General features: G+C 39.3%; 1 protein-coding gene across 3 annotated transcripts; it reads right to left on the bottom strand.

The window, feature by feature from the left end:
- Positions 1-1,902: 1,902 nt before the first annotated feature.
- KLHL41 (kelch like family member 41) lies at positions 1,903-11,668 on the bottom strand. 3 transcript variants are annotated; one of them, XM_069781360.1, is made up of 7 exons: positions 10,479-11,668; positions 7,552-7,709; positions 7,352-7,459; positions 6,324-6,509; positions 4,383-4,529; positions 2,792-2,928; positions 1,903-2,082 (listed from the first exon to the last, which is right to left on the bottom strand). In XM_069781360.1, exons 1-6 carry the CDS (start codon positions 11,586-11,588, stop codon positions 2,817-2,819), a joined length of 1,821 nt encoding a protein of 606 aa, XP_069637461.1. In that variant the 5' UTR covers positions 11,589-11,668; the 3' UTR covers positions 1,903-2,082; positions 2,792-2,816. The 3 variants fall into 3 exon arrangements, with proteins under 3 accessions (XP_069637461.1, XP_069637462.1, XP_009910147.1); XM_069781361.1 differs by having other exon boundaries at positions 1,903-2,055; XM_009911845.2 differs by having other exon boundaries at positions 1,903-2,928.
- Positions 11,669-12,506: the final 838 nt, after the last annotated feature.

Genomic DNA, 12,506 nt, shown 5'->3' with positions numbered 1-12,506 from the left:
GTTCTAGCAGTCTGGCACCTAGTCCAGACCCTTGAATCACCTGTACTCCAGTTAAATGCAACTTGGAAGGGGTACCTGAAAGATTTATTCAAGATTAGGAGAAAATAATGCTTATGTCAGACATAGGCACTTACTAGCAACTGGATAATTAATGAAATTTATGATTATGGCATTATGCATTGGACTAGCCCTTGCTAATGGAAATAAATTTAGACAAACCATCTAACGTGCCTGTTCTGTAAATAAGACAGTGTATAAAAGAGCAAAATTAGGCTGAAAATTGAAACCAAGAATGGCCTTCAGAGAGCGACAACCACCTTGATTACTGGTGGTGAAAAACATTGCTGGTTTATTTATCACGTTTCAGAAACATCTGCCAGTTACCAGGCTTCCTGTGACCGCACTCAGCCAGGGTTTGTGTCAGGAGGCATAAGACACTGAAATGTAGAAGGAAAAAGAGGAACAGCCAGGATAATGTTCACTGTAGAGCAGTAACTGTAGAGTGGTCATACTTCTGCAAATCAGCCCATTTTCAGAGGCAGCCATGTTGTGACTACAGCTGCCATTACGTCATGATGACTGCTAGCTGTGCCCATCTCCTTCACACACACAATGTGTATATGTTTTCTTGCCTTTTTAGTAGAAGCAATAGACATTCTTTTTACCACTTCCTTTGAAACCTGGCAGAGGTAAGCAACTGCATTTCTGAATTGACCGTTATGCATCTGGCTGTTGCTTTTTTTTTTTTACTACTCAATCAGTAGTAGAAGAAAATATTTTTATTGACTGAATACAAATCAGGACACTAACGAAAAGCCAGGAAAAACCAACAGAACTGATCTAAGCTGCAAGGTGCTTTCCTCCTGAGGCACCCCTCATGTTTGTGGGATCACTGAAAAAACTAGTAGATGGTTGTTTGCTTATGCTATCAAACAGACAAGGGCTCCAAGATGTAGAAGACGACTGCTTTGAGGTAATGTCATTGAAGGCACAGCACACAGAAAGACTATATGCACATTATATTTTGTATAAAATGGAGAAGAAAATCATAAATAGAAGTTAGGATCTCAGAAGGTGGGCTACAAGTCAGAGGGCTGTTGCCTGTACGGATGGCTTTCAAGTAGCAATCCTGCAGCGTAAGAAAGGTGGCAGTGGCTGTGGCTGAAGTGATCAGTCATGGATAGTCATGTGTTTGAGCTGAACCCTGCTTTTCCGGTATCTGGCAGTCACTCTGTGCCAAGCCAGGTATCTTCAAGTTACGTATGGATAAAGTTACGAGTATTCACAATGGGAAGAGGATTAAAAATTGCTATGAGTGGATTCAGAAAGGGCATCTAAAAAAAGCAAAATTTAAGAGTATTTCAGTAAAATGTGCTGCTTTTGATCCTTTGCAGTCATTCTTTCTAAATTAAATTGGCAAGGTTTAGAGCAGATGGGCTCGTATAAACCAGTGATTTAACTGGAGCCAATGAAAAGATTTGGCTACTAAATGGGAAAACAAAAGATGTCCCACAGATTAAATACCAGTATAGAGTAACATACTGAAAATGAGCTATGACAGCTCTGCCTTTGCTGTATGTTTACCTCTGTCTCCTAGGAAGGCAAAGCAAGGGGTCATCTTATAATTGGAATTGCTATTCATTCAGGTGTGGTGGGCTTCTTTTCCAGTTTTCCTGCTATATCAATTGTCATAAGATTTATGACATCCTTTAGATTTAGGACACCCTCTTTATTCAACAGAGAAATCCTTTGAAGAGATTCTCTATGAAAATGGTGGGCATGCTCTACTTTAAGAAAACCGAGTGCTGTTTTGGGCAATGGCAGTACCAACAAATCTGTCCTGTCAATATGGCAGTGATGATGAGCTGATCACTAGAAGAGACACCATAAATGATACTTCCATAGTTTTTGAAACAAAGTTTAATTGTTAAAAGTTTCAACATCAAAATGCATCAACTCTGTATTAGATGGAAAAGTCCTCTCTGCCATAGGTACTTGCTGATGATCAATTCTTCTAGGACTTTTTCATGAACGCTTGTTAATGGCCTCAGCTCTCTGAGAAAAATGTCCATAAAATACTTGCTTTGGAAATAAATATAAAAGCATAAAAAAGTGGAAAATCCTTGTTACCAGAAGCCTAAACATAGTAGGTGAAACAGTAGCGCTATTAACCCTGTGAACTTGTCTCTCTTTCTTCACACGTCTGGCTACTAGTACAGCTTTAGCTGAGATTGGCATTTCTTAGGCCACATAGTATTAAGCCACTTTTGTTTTCAATATGCATTTCAATTCCAAGCTAAATTATTTTTAGAAGGCTCTAATGAAAATATTTTCAAGATATGTCTGATGAATGCAGGATTTACATAAAATGCTGAAGGGGGAAATCAGGGCTGTACAAACAGCCAGTTAGAATAAAATTAGATACCTACTAGTTGTATTTAACTTAACAATTAATTCATGGGCATTGTTTGGAGGATAAGGCACCAATATCCTGGATTGTCTGAGTGTAAGGAAGTCTAACTAGTTTGGTTGGCAACTTCACAGAGTGAAAAATGGAGTTCTCTCTGAAATCTTCATTTATTCTAATCTACGTTAGTTAGAATTCTTGAGGATTTTAAACGTTGGCAAGAAATCAGTTGTTGTTGGTTACCTAGTACATATCTTAAGACTTGGACAGACAGATGAACTGTTTTAACAGTTAACAGTATAACTAGTGTGCTGCTACAAAACTGTACAATTTGGGGATATTTTCATGCAACAAAACCAGAAAGGCCTATCAAAACTCCCTCACCATATCAAATTTTCCAGCATTTTGTTTACAGTTTTGATAACTTGAAGAGGTTTAAGCGTGTAGCCAGGCAGGAGGCTCCAGTAGCATATCGGATCTCTTTCAGTATGCCAATCCATTCCTTCTTTTCATCATCATACCTGCATTGAACAAAATAAGGTCACAACATAGCATCTTAAAATTGGAGTTTGATGCTTCATCACACATACATGAAAAGGAGGATAGTCCACATGTTGCAAAGGCTTGTAGCAACCATGTGCTGAAGGATGCCACAAAAGGTTGCTTTTGTCCTCTAGAACCGAACAGAAAGATGTTCTTGTGCACGTGAGCTGTCCTTTTCCTGGTCCTTAAAGCTTGTTGCTGGCCTGTGTCATACTTTAATTACTCCTATAAAAGCTTCCTACTTGTCTGAAGTGTCCGTTCTGAATTCCTTCAGATTCTAACATATAAAGGTGTTTTTTCTGGGAATCCTTCCTATCCTTCTGCCACTTAAACTCCTCAGTTTACCTTAGCAACTGAAGAGTCACAGCAAAGATGTGATGTTTCCTCACTGCTACCGTGATTTAGATTAAAAAAAAAAATCTAGGAGATAGCATATTGGGTCTGGCTGAGATGGAGTTAATTCTCCCCATAGCAGCCCTCGTAGCGCTGTGCTCTGGATTGGTAGCTAGAAACCTGTTGATAACACACCAGTGTTTTGGCTACTGCTGAGCAGTGCTGGCACAGCATCGAGGCTGTCTCTCCAACATTTTTGCCCCCCTCAATGGCAGGCTGGGGCTGGGCAAGATCTTGGGAGGGGACATAACCAGGACAGCTGACCTAAACTAACCAAACAGATATTCCATACCATATGACGTCAGCTCAGATATAAAAGCTAAGTGAAGGGAGACGGAAGGGGGGCATTTTCATCTTCCAGAGCAACCACTCCACATACTGAAGCCCTGCTTCCCAGGAAGTGGCTAGACATCGCCTGCTGATGGGAATTAGAGAATAACATCCTTTGCTTTGCTTTCATGTGTGACCTTTGCTCTCACTTTATTAAACTGTCCTTATCTTGACCCATGAGCCTTTTGTTATATTTTCTCTCCCCTGTCCAGCGGAGGAGGGGGAGTAATAAAGTGGCTTTGGTGGGCACCTGGCACCCAGCCAGGGTCAACCTACCACAGACAGGGATTTCTGATTCTCTTGGAACAATTACTCATTTGACTATTAACACATAAATATGTACAAACCTCTGCGTATACAGGCTTTTCTGTGTAAGAATGTCATGAAACAGAATGTTTTTATGGTACACTTACAAGGCTAAACCTGACAAGAGATATGGCAACTTACTCTTTTAAAGAGTAAGAGAGTCTGAAGATCATGACTCAGACTGTTCAAATTATTAGTAGATGGAAGTAGTCATTAGATTCAAGTCTCATGTTTATTTGTTACTTTCTGACAAACGTTTCTATCTGTCAACAAGTGCTTTACAACCTGTGCTATGGTTCATTTCCAGAGTTAAACAGAAAACTAATTTTACCCTGCGGTGTCTACAGACCTCAATTTTAGATATGGCTTTCCACCAGGAAAGCGTAATTAAAATTAAACTTACTTCCATATGTCAGTGACTTCACTGGGTGCAAATTCTTTAGATTCAAGCTGAATCATTGCAAAGCCTCCAATAGCATACAAAGCTCCGCTTAAGGTGACTAAACTGATGGAACTTCTCTCTTGGGGAAATTCAGGCATAATCTCCCACCTAAAAATGAAAAGAAAAACCTAAGTTAAACAAACCCATGAGAAATACTCTAAACTGGATGCACTAATATACACCTCTGGGTGACATAGATTCAGGTACCAAGGACCACTTGAGTGAATGGTTTAGTAAAAGGAAAAAAATCTGAGATTTATCAGCAGTGAGTTTCAGTGTCTCCATCCCCACAGGGACTTCCTGCAAGTCTTAAGTGATGGAATTACACCATGACATCTCTTCCCAGAGACCACTTCTTACAGGTCACGTGGTCCCATCATCAGTAATATGCTTCATACAGATGTCTTGTTCCCCAGCTACTCTCATTTTTTCCCTATAGTTTCCAAAATGAATTCGTTTCAAGTGGCATTGACATAGTAATTTGAGTTTAAAAAAGTTACTGGAGCTCATTAGCATAATTTCAAATTTTCTGCCAATTCACACTTATGAACATATCAACCATACAGACATCCCACTTCTGGATAATGTCAACATCAAAACTAATAGGCTAATTTGTCTCTCTCACTTGTGTGACTTGACTGTAACAAAACAGAGTAAACCAAGACAAGAACCTGCAGATTTTTTGGACCACAAGCTGCACATGTTTCTGAACAACGGAAGAGAAGAATGCGCCAAACATCATGGTAACAAAATGACCTTTGCTTTCCTTTGCTTTCTATAGAAGGTGTAAAGTCCAAAGTTTCCTCATAGAACTACTTGCATAATTCACATTTTGTATTGTTAAATTTTATAAGCAAGTCTCTTTGGAATAGCATCCATTTAAGTTAAAGCTTTTGTTGTGAGGTTGATGGCTGCAATGCCACCTGTCAGTAAAGGCAGCACAGCCAAATGTGTTTATATACAATAGAAGTGCTCATTAATAAAATAAAGGTGCATCCAGGACCACTTACAAGTTTGAGCTATCATAATAAAGCTTTACTGATACTATTTTAAATGAAAGTTTGTAAAGATGATAGGAAGGAAAAGTAACAGAAGTAACAAAAAGGAAAATTAACAGTAGAAAGACACAGATACAGATAAACCTCTGGAAGATAATACACTTTTGAGGGATGCTGACTGCAAAAGATTCTGGCTGTGAGGAAGAACATTGGAAAGTATCTGGACCAAATAAGTAAGCTAATTCCAGGTATGGCTTACTCTCTGTTGTCACTACTTTTTCTTTATAGTATTTCAGAGCATGCACTTAGAATTGAAAGTCTTCCTGGAGTTTTCATATTAAATAAATAAGCTGAATTATCCACCTGTCACTTAGTAGTGGTAAATGGTATTTGCTGTGACAAGGTAAGTGAACAGCAAGACATCCCAAGGCCACATACCCGAAGGACATTCAGCTAATCCCGTTCAGGCACCTGATTTCTCTTGCTGGGGTTTCACATTTAGTGCCAGTACTGTTTCAACTACCTGGTGTGGCCCTTGCCCATCTCTCCCACTTCTCCCCTATTATGCCAGCACACCTGTTTATGTGGCTGTGTGGTTAACTAAACTGGGAAAATAATCAGACTTAAAATATTAGAGGGTGGATTATTTTTGCTACATGAGCTCCTTGATCATGTTTGCGATGTAGCTACGCTAGCATAGAAAATGCGTGTGGGGGCAGGAAAAATGGCCAGAGATAAGCACTCTTTAAGCTGCTGCTGCTGTTGTTGCTAAAGATGTGAATGTAGACGAAGTGTCTCAGTGGGAGTATAGGCACCTGAACACCTTTGTCACTCTTACCTCAGAGCTGCTAAAAGCCTAGCTGATGAAACACTTGCTTAAAAATAGCTTGAATATTGCACTCACTTATTGGTGGTCAGATCAAAAGCTTCAACAGATGCAGTAAGGCCTTCTTCAGTGACACCACCTGCAATGACAATCTTGCCTTTATGGATAGCTGTTCCAAACATCGAGCGAGCCACTTTCATTGGAGCCAGGTCTCTCCAGTCTCCTTTCTTGGGATTGTATACAAATAGTCTATTAGTGCATTTCCTGGGGAGGAAAAAGAAAAACTGATCATTTTTAACAAACTTTTGGCTTGTTCCAAGTGAGACCTAGTTGAGGTGGATTGTGCAGTGTATAACACCTCTTTCTTCTCCATGAGACCCTTTCTTGTATCTAATCTGGGAACTTTTGCATGTCTACAAAGCACTAATCACATCCATAGAACTAAACCAAATGTTAAATGCTGCTTACACGGGGCAGCAATTTCACTGTACCTTAGAGGAGAAAGACAACGTCCTTTCCCAGCATATTCTATTCAGAGGGGTTTGTGGAGGAATGTATGACAAAGGTTATAAAAGAAAGATTATGCTGCTGTTCTAGCTGACTTGACAAGTTTGTATCTATCTTAACTGTCCCCTATACAAACACTGAAAAATTACCACCACATGCTCAGTGTGAGTGCAAACCTTTATTTTCCTAATGTTATACCCATTAAGGTGTGACAGGCATCACTGGTCAGAAAATTTGAAAAACTGACACAGCAATTCCATGGCACCTAAGTATTTCTGTCTGGAAGGAAATAATACTTTCAGTGAGGGTCCTCACAGCTATATATTACTAATGTGTCTGCAAGGTAAGTAAAATTTGCCTTGGAAATAAGTATGGTCATTAAAATAACTACTTGGGATTACGATTTATATGCAATTTTACCTTATCATGAAAAAGATATTCTATATACCATAATCTGTTCCCCTCTGTCAAATTGTTAGCAACCTTAATCCAGAGATATAAAAAAGGAAAACCCTGATTTCTGAACGTGAGGACATATAATCTATAAAGGACCAACCAAATAATGTTATAAATTGTCATGAAAAGACTTAAAGACTCACTTATCATCAGTTTTTCCACCAAGACAATATATCAATCCATTGTTTGAGACAGTAGCATGGCCATATACTTTGATGGGTAGTTTTTTGATCTCACCCCATTTCATTGCCCTGGAACAAGAATAATACCACCGTTATGCTCTTTCAACTAACAATGGGCTATTTACATATCCTCAGTGGGCATAATTAAATTTTAAACATACACAGGATCATAACACAATACTGAATCTAGAGACTCCTCAGTGCGAAGGTCCTTGCCAGCAATTACATAGATCTTGTTGTCTGACTCCCCCAGCCCGAAGAGACACCTGGCTGATGGCAGTGGAGGAAGGGCAACCCACTCACCAGCGACGCTATCCAGCTGAAAGAGCATCAGAACAGGAAGTGTTAGGAAAAGCAAATAGTAAAAATCCACACAACGAACATTGTTCCCCAAAATTAATCTAATTGCACTCAGTGTCTCTCAACAGCTCGTCTGCTTGCCTGAACAACCTACCCTTCCCTCAGTGTGGCTAACGAATGACTTCTACCCACCCATGCTTCGTGGTGCTGAGACCTAGCAGAGTCAATGCCACACAGCTCTCTTTGCATCTGCTCACCATTACTCGTCCTCAGAGTTTCTTTGCCTCTTTATTAAGCTCTTCTTTCTTGTTTAAAGGTCCCTCACTCTCTGGGTTCCCCATCCCATGCTGAAAAGAACAAGTTGTTCTTCTTCCTGCCTGAAGGGAGCAGACAATCCTGCTATTCCACAGCTATACATTTAGCTGGTTGCGCTCATCGCTGCAAGAGATGCCAGGCATCCTCCCTGACACCGTTCCTCTTAATGATCAGGAAGTATTACACGGCAAATGGCACAGATGTTTCTCTGGCAATCCCTAGAGCAAAAGAGGTGGTGTTTTGTCACAAATACCCTCAAAAGCTCCTGAGATCTCTGAAGGCACAATGAATAAAGATTTCACTCCTAAGCAAAAAAGGCAAGCTGTGCAGCTCCATTGGCAATAATATCGGTGTCATGCCTACTGAAGTACTCTCACAGCTGTCTCAATTCACATCCAGTATGCTGAAAACACCTGAGGAGAAGCAACAGAAGGAGGACAAAAGAAAAAACAAACAAAACAAGACAATATTTTCCTAGATCTGTGGTGCTTAATTTTTGTTTTGATCTGAGAACTTACAACTGAACCTGGATGCTTTCTAACATTCAAAAAGAGTATTTTCTCTCTTCTATTGCATATAGATTTGCTTCACAATGTACAGAAAGGGAAGGTAAAACGTGAGTTTGCATGAGTGTAAAGGCCTTTGATAGAAAGCAAGAGACAGTTCAGTCAAAGTAATCAGATCTGGGTTTAGCTCAGCGACATCCTTTTTCCAGAAGTATGTTCCACATTCAAGGTCTCCATGTTAAAATGCCTCTCCCAAATTCGACAGACCACCCCTACTGGACAGGAAGTTTTATTGCAGCAGTGAAATTTAGTTCATGGACATGGATTGGCCCAGCAGCTGGATCTGGGTGGCCTAATGAGGAGAAGACATACCCATCACAGATCACAGCATGCTTAGTGAATCAGTCTTGAAGATGACATATCTACTGATGATAGGGCATAAGCTAGTCATGCATTTTTGAGCTGGTGGCAGCCTTGTTTCCTTCTGAGTTGCTAGCTACCAAATAAAATGCTAACAGGTGCTTCACTGGTGGAGAAAGGGAGATGAGCAAGTGAAAATCGGTTTGGCACCACATTAACATTTTAGAAGGAACAACAGCCACATGGGTAATGCAGGCAAGTATTTTAACTATAGGCAGTAGCAGCAGCAAGCCAGCTTAAAGTTGACAAGCAAGAGAGCAGGATTTCAGGAAACAGATGTAGACATATAAAGTAGGATCCTGAAAACTTCATCCATTTTTAATATCAGTGTTGAGGTTTAGTTTTTCAGAGGCCCCTTTCTAGTAGCCCGAGACTTAGACTATTCAGTTTTGGATTATATACATTATGACATCAACACAGTATTTCTATTAGAAGGATATTTCTGTAACAAGTTTTGCACTTCAGTGATTAGCATTTTACACCTACATAAGGAAATGAAGCAGTGCTAATCCCTCTCTAGCAAACTAAGACTTCCCTCTCATAGATACAACAAACGCTTGAAACCAACTCTTTCACTGTGTGAAATCAGTGAGCCATACTCCTATAAACACTTAATATTTGCATTTTTAAATATCTGAAGGCTTTAAAATTCTATCACTGCTTATCACTTTGCTTTATTCCCTATTGAAACAGGACCTACTTTCACTCTTTTACGCAAATGTGCTTAAAGACAGGTCATGGCCAGCAGCATACTGCATAACTCATCATGATATGGTTTAAATATCTCCCAAAGCACATAGCCAGGTAGCTAACAACACAACAGAATTAGTTTATGGTGTAAGCATGCCAAATTGTATTTTTGCTCATTTTTCTGAAATATGTTGTGGAAGTTACAGTTTGTATTAATCAGCCTTATATTTACACAGCTTTACAAAGATACAAAATTATGCTCTTGGTTGAAACATGGTATTTAGCATACTGACATTGACAGTTTGCCAAGAACACCACCTTGTACCTCTAAATTACGTATTTTAGAATGCCCTTTAGTTTTCAAAGGTAGATGTGACAAAAGGACTTCTGGAATTTTAGTGACAAAAGTGGCATTTAAAATATGCATATTACTGCTGTCATAAAAATATTTCATATGCAAAAAAAGAAAGACATCTCATTAGATCTAAAGCAGCTAAGCACTCAACTTTCACGTAAGTTAACAGGAATTCACAAAAGGTATTTTACAAAAACATCATTAGGCTTAAATTTAGGCATCTGTACCATTACAAATCTGGGCCTTAAACAATGAAAGCCAGTGCCTAGATATAATATACTAATCCTTTTACTCTTTTCTGAGATCTCACCAGGGGCTTGGTCTTGAAAGAGAAGATGCAAATCCCTTGGTTTCATCTATCTCGCTGAGACAGGAATAGCTCTCTATAGATACTTCTCTCCAATGACCGTACAGAGAGACTAGACAACTTGCAGAGACTCAGAATACTTTTCAGTAACTCTTATAAGCACCTGTTACTGCACCAACAATTATAAGCTTATACCTGGAAGAAGTATGACTGGAAAGGCTGATCCTTGTTCTCGTCTTCCACATACAGTCCTCCAACAATGTAGACCTGATTTTGTCTGGTGACTATACTGGAATGATTTCTGGGAATCTGTTCTGCCAGGGCTGCTAGGTAGCACTCATTTTCAAGAGGATCATAAGCTACTGCAGCAGTGTCATTAACCAGAAGAATTAGGTCTTTGACAAACATGCCATGCCTGGGAAGGTCATTTAGGTAGCCAGGCAATAAATCTTCATCTCCTACGTCGCCATTCACTTCCCCTTTGGCTGACTTTTCTGTACTTTTGCTAGAGTCAGGCAGTTTTCCAGCAAAAGCATCCTTAATAATCTTTACTTTTTTCTGAAGGTCTGAGTTGCTTTTAATTATATCATCCTTCTCAACATGTTCTTTGAAATATTTTTCTGGCATAAGACGAAAACGTATGCAGTCAAAAATTTCCCCCAGGCTCTTTACTCTGTTCTCCTTGTCTGTTCGGACCCATTTCATTACTGCTTCAAAAACCAGTTCTTCCTTCTCTACATTTAAGCTGTCAGGTGAAATAACTGAGATAAGTTCATGCGGGGCAAGCTGCATGAAGTCCTCTTCTTTGCAGATCTGCACAAAATGATCTGAAACAAAATCACGGGCAGAAAACGCAAGTCTTGGGCAATCAAGCAGAACACCTAATCGAAGGATGGCCAGACAGTTACCAACAGCAAGCCTCTTCTGAAGATAGGAGACGCACACAGTGAATACAGAAGGGATCTGAAAGCGACTGGCCAAAGCAAAAATATCTTGCACGTTAGAATCATTAAGATCAATACTTGCTGAATAAAGGTATTTGACAATCATATCCAGGATGTTGGGGTCAACGTCATCTAGAACTACCTCTTTCTTTTTTTCTTCATTTTGCTCGGATAAGAAGTACTCACGAAAATAAGGGCTACATGCCGACAGAATCAATCTGTGGCACGGCAGGCTTCTGTCACCAGCTTTGAGAGAGCAATCTATAAACTTTTTCTCTTCAAGGAGTTCCTTGAGACCATCCTGAAGAAGTGTGGATTGATAAAGTCTGAGCTCTTCAGTGAGTTCCCTTTGGGAATCCATTTCGCAAATACTTGGGAAAGGGGAGGGAGCAGAAAGCTTTAGCTGTTGTCTGCCCAAAGGTCTGTCTGTAAAAAAGGCAGACCAATGTGCTTTGCCCTGCCTGATGCCTCCGCAACTTAATCTTGCTAGCTAAATATAGGTACATACTCTTAGAGGTCGGAATTTAGGATGGATGGTTTGGAAAAAAAACAGAGTTGCTCTCACAGCTGTCAAAGACTGAAAGAAGCAACTGTTGCTTTTAGTCACTATGGTCAGGTTTTGCCATCATTCTCCACACTTAATCAATGAGATTACATGCAATGTAAGAAATTATTTGACATGAGTAAGGACAGCAGAATCTGACCCTCAGTGAGACAGCTATGAGCAAGATTGTAAATACACATGTTACCAAATATTCTGAAATAGAAATATTATTAATCAAGTTGTCAGTTTCAACTACTGTTCACTTTTTCAGAGTTGTTCATCTCATTGCTGCAGTCATAAGGATACTTTAAAAATCCAGAACTTTGCATCAATTATCTATGCTCTAAGATTATTTTTTTACATACCCATATCACATCTGCAATTTCTTCAGATATTGATAATAAGACTTTGAAATTTGTTTTGAGTTTCTCCTTAATAGCCATTTGGTTGTATTTATTTGCAAACAAAACCCTATTGTTTATAGATGTAAAATACACATTCAGGTAAATTTCTGCTTTCAAAAATAACTTAAGATGAAGTCTCTACCCCCCCCCCTTAATAAACGCCATCCTTCATATCAGATAATTGGTAGACAATATCAACCCTTTTAAATTCAACTGTACTAGAAATGGTGTTAACTGCTGTTAAACTAAATCGAAAACAGTACATAGGAAAGGAAGAACAGAAAACAAAAACCATGTAATCCACCATATTAACATTACTTAATGGATGTGT

This window comes from Haliaeetus albicilla, chromosome 4 (genome assembly GCF_947461875.1).
Source record: "Haliaeetus albicilla chromosome 4, bHalAlb1.1, whole genome shotgun sequence".
Classification (NCBI taxonomy): Eukaryota; Metazoa; Chordata; class Aves; order Accipitriformes; family Accipitridae; genus Haliaeetus; species Haliaeetus albicilla.
This window is presented reverse-complemented; position numbering and strand designations above follow the sequence as displayed.

What these genes read in the sequence shown, in the direction of transcription:
- KLHL41 (XM_009911845.2), bottom strand. Translation starts at nt 11,588, where the DNA reads ATGGATTCCCAAAGGGAACTCACTGAAGAGCTCAGACTTTATCAATCC. An exon ending in TCCAGTCATACTTCTTCCAG is followed by an intron (nt 7,710 to 10,478) that starts GTATAAGCTTAT and finishes ATGCTCTTTCAG; the next exon opens with CTGGATAGCGTCGCTGGTGA. An exon ending in GTATTGTGTTATGATCCTGT is followed by an intron (nt 7,460 to 7,551) that starts GTATGTTTAAAA and finishes TTCTTGTTCCAG; the next exon opens with GGCAATGAAATGGGGTGAGA.